The sequence below is a fragment of the Muscardinus avellanarius genome, assembly GCF_963383645.1.
Source record: "Muscardinus avellanarius genome assembly, chromosome: 6".
Taxonomy (NCBI): domain Eukaryota; kingdom Metazoa; phylum Chordata; class Mammalia; order Rodentia; family Gliridae; genus Muscardinus; species Muscardinus avellanarius.
The window spans coordinates 49,784,928-49,794,480 of NC_137791.1; the positions used below are offsets into that span (position 1 = coordinate 49,784,928).

The 9,553-nt window shown below is 43.7% G+C and overlaps 1 protein-coding gene across 1 annotated transcript in view; it reads left to right on the forward strand.

The window, feature by feature from the left end:
• The window catches only part of MANBA (mannosidase beta), a gene marked incomplete at its 3' end in the record, with an annotated part of 141,013 nt that overhangs the window by 124,588 nt on the left and 6,872 nt on the right, over positions 1–9,553 (forward strand). Inside the window, exon 14 of the mRNA XM_080697738.1 lies at positions 8,639–8,783. Within this exon, the coding sequence (XP_080553864.1) occupies positions 8,639–8,783 (145 nt within the window). The remainder of the gene's footprint in view (positions 1–8,638; positions 8,784–9,553) is intronic.

Below are 9,553 nucleotides of genomic sequence, written 5' to 3' on the forward strand. Positions count from 1 at the left end.
AATCCCCTTTGAGGGCACAGACCCAATGACCCAAAAACCTTCTGCCAAGCCCCACCTGTTATAAAGTTTCTACTGCCTCCCAATAGTGCCAAGCTGGGATCAGGCTTGGATATTTGGATATTTGGGGGACACATCCAAACCATAGCATTCTGCCTCTGGTACCCAAAGGTTTATGTCCATCTCATATTGCATAATGATCTCAGTTCTTTTCCAGGAGTCCCAAGGTCTTAGCTATTCCAAGTCTATTCAAAAGTCTAAGTCCTGCTAGGCATGGTGGCACATGCTTATAATCCCAGTATTTGGGAGTCTAAGACAAGGATTACAGGTTTGTGGCCAGCCTCAGCAACTTAGTGAGGCCCTCTGCCACTTAGAGAGACCCTGTTTCAAAATAAGAAAATAGGGCCTGGTGTGGTGTGTAGCTCAATGGTAGAATGTCCCTGAGTTCAGTCCACAGTAACACACACATACATATATATACACACACCCACACAAAACAAAACAAAACAAAACAAAAACAACAAAAGTTTAAATCCAAAGTCTCTGAGACTCCAGGCAAATTCAGCTATGGACCCCAATAATAATAATAATAACAATAACAATAATAATAATATTGTTATTATTATTACATACTTCCAAGGTACAGTATTCCCTTCTGCAGGGTAAAAGCAGGAAAATAGGCAGGCAGGATGATACCAAAGCAAGGCCAAATCCCACAGCTCCCATCCGGCATCCGGGACACGCTGTGGGGTGGGTTCCCGGGCCCTGGGCAGCTCCATCCTGGAGCCTCACTGGCCGAGGCCCACATGGCTGCTCTGTCAGGCTGGCTGGCTCTTCTCACTCCCTGTGGCTCCCCTCAGCAGGTGTTTGTGTTCCTGTCATCTCTGAATTTCTAGCGTCTCCAGTTCAGCTTCAGCCTCACTCTCTCACGCCCATGTAGAGCCCTGTCAGGGGCTGCTTTCACAGACTCTGTTCGTGCAACACACTGCCTGGAAACCTTGGTGGAAGCCTTCATGACTCCATCACTCTTGCATTTTGCATGTCTGCAAAGCCAGCATCAGGCGGGAGATGCCGAGTCCTGCTGCTGCCGTGAGCTATCCTCGGGTCTACTTGCACCGTGGCGGCAGCAGTTTCCAAGCACCTTCTGGCCTAGAAAGTCTGGGATGAGCAGGGCACTCTAGGATTCTCTCTTCAAAATTCTCAAAAGACTCTTCCTTGGAAAGTCATTGCACTGAATTTGAGCTTCTACCTGTGATGGGCGGGGCCTTGCAATTCCTGAAATGCCCACACAGCATCTCTCCTCTTGTCCCATCACAAAGCAGGAGGCTTCACAATTTTCAAATCTTTCTCTTCTGTTCCTGATTGCTCCTTGATTTTCACTGTAAATTGAAACCAAAACAACCAGCAATACCCATGCCACAGCTTTTTTTTTTCTCTTTTTTTCTTTTTTTTTTTGGTGATACTGGGGATGGAACCCAGAGGAATTCTACCCCTGGTTTTATTATTTTTTCTTTGTTTGTTTGTTTGTTTGTTTATTGTTTTGAAACAGGGCCTCTGTAAGTATGGAGGCCGTCCTTGAACCTGCGATCCTCTTGTTTCAGCCTCCCAAGTACTGGGATTACAAGTGTGCACCATCATGCCCAGCTCTCATGCTATATAGTGTGAAAGTTTTACTGCTTTGAAATATCATCTGTAAAAAAAAACTAGTCTGTCACCTTTAAGCTCAGCCTCCCACAAGTATCAGGGCATGGACAAAATGTATCCAAATTCTTTTTCATGGTGTAACTAGAGAGGCCTTCCATCTATTTGCCAGTACTTATTTCCATCTGAAACTCATCAGCAAATAGCCTTTCCTGTCCATATATTCAAGTTTCCTGGGCCCCCACCCGAATTGAACATTAAGCTCTGCTTACAGTATTTCCGGATTTTTCTAGTCTAGCCCTACAAACGTTTATAAGTTCCTCCTGCAAACCAGTTCCAAAGGCTTCTCCATATCATCTCAGGGATAGCAATGAGTGCCCCACTTCTTGGAACCAATTTTCTGTTAGTCAACTTTCTGCCATATAAAAAATATCTGAAAACTGGGCGTGGTGGTACACGCTTGTAATCCCAGCATTTGGGAGGCTGAGACAGGAGGATTGTGGTTCATTGACAGCCTCAGCTACTTAGGCCCTTTGCAACTCAGTGAGACCCTGTTTCAAAATAAAGAATAAAAAATAGGGCTGAAGGTGTAACTCAGAGATAGAATGCCCCGGGTTCCATCCTCAGTGCCGAAAAAAAAAAAGTTTGAAATAATCAACTTATAAAGAGAAAATTTTATTTTGTCTCACAGTTTTAGAAGTTTCAGTCTCTGATTAGTTGGTTTCATTGCTTTGGGCCTGTGGTGACACATCGTGGCAGAGCAAAACTGCTCCCCTCGAGCTGGGAAGTGAAAGCTGAGAGAAAGAGACTGGGTCCCACATGCCCCACACAGGCAGTGAATGGCACCATCACGACAGAGGGTGACTCTGAGTGCCAACTGCAGAACTCCCCAGACACAAAGATCCTCCAAAGGCTGTGCTATTCCTGATATACCAATGAGTCCAGTGACCTAAAGACCCTTGACGCTGGGCGTGGTGGCGCACGCTTGTAATCCCTGCGCTTGGGAGGCTGAGACAGGAGGATCGCACGGGTTCAAAGGCAGCCTCAGCTACTTAGTGAGGCTCTCAGCAACTTAGTGAGACCCTGTTTCCAAATAAAATATAAAAAAGGTCTGGGAGTATAGCCTGGAGGTAGAAAGCCTCTGGGATCCACCCCCAGTACCACACACACACAAAAAAAGACCCTTGACTAAGCCCCATATCTTAAAGTTTCCATCTCCTAATCAAGCCTTTAACACGTGGACCTTGGGAGGACACTTACCCAAACCATAGCAGTGTGTGTCATTCATCATCCCTGATTGCTACAACCTGGTGTGAGTAGACACAGACCCAAGGTATTGGCATGGTACCGTCTTTATGCGGGGCGCACTGCACTATGCTTGGGCCTGAAGCACTCCAGAGTCTTGGTTATCCTCCTTCACACTAATTTCAGGTATGACAAGCTAGTAAGTAGACACTAGCAATAAAACTTCTCTTTGAATGCTAGCTAGGGTTAGGAGTCCTGCTTGCATTTAATATTACCTATTAAGCCAGAGAAGGTGAATTACAGTGAGGAAATCAGTATTAGGATGTATGTAAATATTTATATCTTGCAGGTAGTTATGAGAATTGGTACTGAAAAGCTCAAAAGTTTATAGAGGCTGACAGATAACTGAAATGATTGGGTGTGATTATTGAGGGTTAGGGTAAAATGGAGTATACCACCCCTAACAAATAATAACAACAACATCAACTAGGAACAAAACACACCAACTCTGTGGACCAGTTAGTCTGTGAGGGGTAAGCTCAGCCTGCTGTGTGTCAGCTGTTACCAGTGTATGGAATGTCTTGTCTGAAACATAAGATGGGATGATGGAATGAGAATGTTAAACTTCAGCCAGCATGGTGGTGTGTGCCTGTAATTTCAGTACTTGGGATACTGAGACAGGAGGATAGCAGGTTCGAGGTCAGCCTCGGCAACGTAGTAAGATCATATTTCTTTTTCTTTTTTCTTTTCTTTTCTTTTTTTTTTATGGTTCTGGGGATGGAACCCTTCTACCTCTGGGCTACACTCCCACACCTATTTTTTTATATGTTTTATTTGGAAACAGGGTCGCTTAAGCCAGTGAGGCTGGCTTCAAACCTGCGCCATCCTCCTGTCTCCGTCTCCCAAGTGCGGGAATTACAAGCATGTGCCACCATGCCTGGCAGTAAGATCATATTTCAAAATAATGAATTAAAAAGTCTAGGGGAAAGCCAGGCGTGGTGGCACACACTTATAATCCCAGCATTCGGGAGGCTGAGACTGGAGGATCCTGGTTCATGGCTGAGGCCCTCCACAACTTAGTGAAATCCTGCTTCAAAATAAAGAATAACAAATAGGGCAGGGGGTGTAGCTCAGAGGTCAAATGCCTCTGGGTTCCATCCCCAGACCCACACACACACACACACACACACACACACACACACACACACACACACAATAGGTCTAGGGGCATAGCCTGGAGGTAGAATGCCCCTGGGTTCAATTCCAAGTACCAAAAAGAATGCTAAACTTCATATATTATTACAAAAAGAGATAACACAAGAAGGAAAAAAATTGATCCAAACAGAAAATGGAAGTTTTCATTTTTGCCTGAAGTAGATGGCACTCCCCAGCCGCTATTCTGCTGATCCCTCCTTTTATCAGAACTCTCTTTTTTGTTCTTTTTTCTTTCTAGCTTCTACATATAAGAGAAAATCTATAACCCTTGCATTTCTTAGACTGGCTGATCTCAGTAGAATGTTCTCAAGTTCTATCCATCTTCCTACAAATGACATAATTTTGTTATTCTTCATGTCTGAGTAAAACTCCATTGTGTGAATATGCTACGTTTTCTTTATTTATTGATTTATTGACAGACACCTAGCTCCATAATTTGGCTATGGTGAATTGTGTTGTGAAAAACATGGATATGTATATATCACGGTATTGTTCTGACTTTCTTTTAGAAAGATTCCGAGAAATGATATACCTGGCTCATATGGTGGTTCTATTCCTAGTCATAGAAACTTCTTCAATAAGACCCCCCCAGCTAGCCGGGCGTGGTGGCTCACACTTGTAATCCCTGCTTGGGAGGCAGAGACAGGAGGATTGTGCAGGTTCGAAGCCAGACACACTAGCTTAAAAGACCCTGTCTCCAAATTAAAAAAAAAAAAAGTATAAAATAGGTCTGGGAGTGTAGCCCAGAAGTAGAAGGGTTTCCAGGAACCCCAGTACCCCCCAAAAAATAAAGACCCCCCAGCTCAGGAAATAAAACTGAGAATCACTAAGTGGGATGCCATAAAATCAAAAAGCAAAGGAAACAAGAGTCTGAAGAGAGGTCCTACAAAATGGGAGAAAATCTTTGCCAGCTACTCCTCTGATAGAGAACTAATAACTAAAATACACAAAGAACTAAAAAAAACTTAACACTAAAAAAATTCCCAAGTATTAAGAATTTTTTTCTTTTTTGCGGGTCTAGGGATGGAACCCAGGGGCATTTGACCTCTGAGCTACAGCCCCTGCCATATTTTTTATTCTTTACTTTGAAACCAGGTCTCACTGAGTTGCAGAGGGCCTCACTAAGTAGCTGAGGCTGTCCGCGAACCGCGATCCTCTGGTCTCAGCCTCCCGAGTGCTGGGATTACAAGCATGTGCCACCATGCCTGGCTATTAAGAAATCTTGAAAACAGATCTATAGGTCACTTTCCATGCAGGTGTAGGTGAAACTCTTTAGTGGGCATGGATTGATGCTCAGTGCAGTCCTCTGACCCGTCTACTGAGATTTCACTTTCTGGCTGCCTTGTCTTTCCTGGACTTTCTAGAAGTTGTTCTATAACACCTATTTGGTACAATACTCAACAGACAAGCAGATGCTTGCTCGAGGGATTCAATTTCACTGTGCTTCACAGTAGATAAATCTCTTTTTTTAATTCAGGTAAGATTTGTTCTTTTTTTTTTTTTTTTTTGGTACTGGAGATTCAGTCAGGGCCATTTTTACCTCCGAGCTACACTCCCAGCCCTTTTTATTATTATTTTTTATTTGGAAACAAAGTCTCACTAGATTTCTGAGAGACTTGTTTAGTTGCTGAGGCTGGTCTTGAAACTGTAATCCTCCTGTCTCAGCCTCACTAGGAGTACAGACAAGCATGCACCAACATGCCTGGGAAGATTGGTAATTTTACCAGGAACTTGGCTGGAGCTTCCGCGTATAATTGCAGATTAGCTTGAATGACAGAGAAGTTCTTAGGTCTCTTCTTCCATGTCTTGCCCTCTGACATGCTTTTAGACTCGCTTATTCAGACTGCGTCGCGCGGCCATTCTGTGTCGGCCTGCTGCTGCTGCCTTGTGAGCGCCTGGCTCTCTTTACAGTGTGCTGGCTATGTTTGCCCTGGTCCCAATGGTCTGGTTTCTGAGTGAGAATGCTGTCTCTTTATCTGCTCATTGCTGCCTTCGTGTCTTGCCCAGAAGCCTTGAATAGCTTTGTAAACGGTTCTCCCTAAATCCACTGTGGCCCACATCAGTCGGCTCCGCAGTCTGACTCTCCTGTCTTTGGGAACTGCAAACTGGTCACCTCACCCTTTAGGCTAAAACCTTTCTGTGACTTCCAGCTGTATGCATGTATGTATTTATTTATATTAGGGATTGAACCCAGGGGCATTCTACCTCTGAGCTATACCCCCAGCTCTTGTAAAATTTTTATGTCGAAACAGGTTCTTGCTAGGTTGCTGAGGCTAGCCTTGAACCTGAGATCCTCCTGTCTCTGTACAGGTGTGACCCACCAGTAGCCTTTGGAATGCACCAAGACTCTCACGCTCCCCGTGGCCTCCCACCTTTGGACCCTGCACTAGTCACAGCCTCTCTTCTGTTTTCCAGCTCTACTACGTTCTTTCAGTTCTTGATTGATGGTGCACTCCTCTCTCCAGGTGTCCTCTCTGGCTGGAAAGTTCCACTCTTTTAATCCAATCCTCACTCTTCAACTGGGCCTCTTCACCATTGCGCACTTCACCTCCTCAGCACTTATGACTGTTAATAGTTTTCATTTTCTTTGTGTGATTTTTTGATAAAGCTTGTCATCTACACAGGCCAATAAACTCCATGAAGGATGAGGGTGGGCTATATATATTTTTTTTTTTTTAGCTTGGATAGGAACCTACTATCACCAGCATATAACACAATAATGCATACCATAGGTATTTACTAAATACTTGCTGAAATTTTATGGCTCTGATCCCTATAGGTATGACCTCCTGACCAGCCAGCCCACCTCTATGCAAAGGTTATGCCTTTATTTGATTTTTTTTTTTCTTTTTGGTACTAGGAAGACTGAGCCCAAGGATATTCTACCTTCAATCTACACCCCAGACCTTTTTAAAAATTTCAGATATACCCTTATTGTGCTGCTTTTAATTATGGAAGATGTAAAATGATGCATTATATAAAACTTGGTAATGTCCTAGATCTGTTTTATTTTTTGCTTTTAACAGGTTGGGCCTTGCTAGTTTGCTGATACGCTCACTGCTTGCTGAGGCTGCCCACTAACCTGCAATCCTCCTATCCCAGCCTCCCAAGTACTAGGCTTACAGGCATGCACACCACGCCCCACTTGATTATTTAGTGTTACAGGGTAGTATCCTGGCATAGTCTCCTAGTGGTCATCTGTGCATCTTTTTTTCTCATCCTGGGTAGAAATCCAGTCCCTACCTTATCTGTTCTCTGACTAAAATATTTACACCTCTGATCAGAGTTCCAGGTGCTCCTTGATGCCCCTTTTGTGAGCTCCTCCCAGCACAACTCCAAGCTAAGAGCACATGATGCGTACAGTGGCAGAGCCACAGGAGTGCAAGTGGAGTTTTCAGTGGTGACTACGGCAGTTAAGGGTCTTGCGTGAAGTTCTCCAGTGCCTCTTACACAGGAGCTAAATTCACTTGCCTCATTGCTACAAATTACCATCTGCTCTGTCACAGTGAAGAAACTGCACTCATTAGGAATCTTAAGCCGAGCTGGGCGTGGTGGCATATGCTTTTAATCCCAGCATTTGGGAGCTGAGACAGGAGGATTGCGGTTCTCAGACAGCCTCAGCTACTTAGTGAGGCTCGGTGCAAGTCAGTGAGACCCTGTTTCAAAATAAAGAATAAAAAATAGGGCTGGGGGTGTAGCTTGGAGGTAGAATACCCCTGGGTTCCATCCCTAGTACCACAAAAATTTTAAAATAAAAAAGAAGTCTTAAGCCAAGTGTGGTGGCAGGTATCTATAATTCCAGTACATGGGAGGCTGAGATAGGAGGATTGCAAGTTCAAGGTTATCCTCAGCAATTTAGTGAGGGTTGCCTTCAGCAACCTAGGGAGTTTCTGTTTCAGAAACAAAAACTAAAAAGAGATGGAGGTATAGCTCAGAGTTAGAACGCCTCTGGTTTCAATCCCCAGTTAAATTCTCTCTCTCTCTCTCTCTCTCTCTCTCTCTCTCTCTCTCTCTCTCTCTCATATTATCAAAATCATGATATAAGAACAATCATTTGAATAAAAAAGAGGTGGATTGAATAATATCAACTATAATAACAAAGTTATTTTTTTCTATAGATTTTTCTGAATAACCCCCCCCCCTTTTGTAGCTAAGAATGTATTAGCAAAATCCACTATTTGAAGAAAATCTGTCTGATTACATACATTTGCTCAGGAATGATAGCCTTTGTTTTCTTTATATTTTATACTATCCTAGCAAAAAGCCTTTATATCATACTGTTCCGTTTGCCACTCATTGTTGTAATAAATCAAACTCCAAGTCTCCCAGACAAACCCACCTGTTACAGACAACAGCTTTCCTCCTGCTAAGGGGCTAGTTCCAGATCTATATGCTAATCCTGATGTTAATTCATTTCCTTAATTTATCCAATTTGCTCTAGAAATCAAAACAAGACACCCCAAGCTTTGAATTTTCTCATATCTAGATGGCCTGTCTCAAACAGTAACACCTATGTTGTGAATGCTTTCCCTGGGATCAGGTGATGCAAGCCCAGTGTGTGAAAACAGAAACCGAATTCTACCTCCGCAGCCGCAGTGAGATAGTGGATGGAGAAGGCCACACCATGGGCGCGCTCTATTGGCAGTTGAATGATATATGGCAGGCTCCTTCCTGGGCGTCTCTAGGTAAGTGTTTCAGTGTTTGTGTGTGAGACAGAAAGCAAGCAATCCATGTGGGGAGACGGACTGAGGAAGCTCAGAGCCCGAAGGATCGGACTAACCCAGGCAGAAGAGGCCCAAAGAGGCTGTTCTCCTGCCCCCGGTCTGTGAACCTGCCACCCTGATCACAGTCTCTCCCTGAGCCTTAGAGGTGGCCTAGGGGCTCTGTGTTGTGCAAGGACAAAACAGCAAGCTAGCAAGGGGTGAGTTCACGTGCAAGTCTCTCAGTGATATGTCTTGCGATGACTTTGTAGAATTTTTAATTTATTCAAGAAAATTTTCTAGGGCCTGAAGTTGACATGAACTGAAGCCTCCTCTCTGTACTTAAATACTCTTTGTTCTGTGTAGGAGAATTCAACAGAGCTGACACCAGCGTTTGATACAGGTGCTCCTATATATATATTTTTTTTCGGTACTGGGAATGGAACCCAGGGGCATTCTACCTCTAAACTACACCTCCAGCCCCATTTTTTATTCTTTATTTTTGAAACAAGGTCTCACTGAGTTGCAAAGGGCCTCACTAAGTAGCTGAGGCTGTCTGCAAACTGCGATCCTCCTGGCTTAGCCTCCCAAATGCAAGGATTACAAGTGTGCGCCACCACGCCCAGCTTCAGGTGTTCCTTTCTGACTGCCCTTTCAATTCATAAAGCCATCTTTTTAATGCTCTGTTTATCTCTGGGGAAATATATATATATATATATATATATATATATATATATATATATGTATCAGATGAA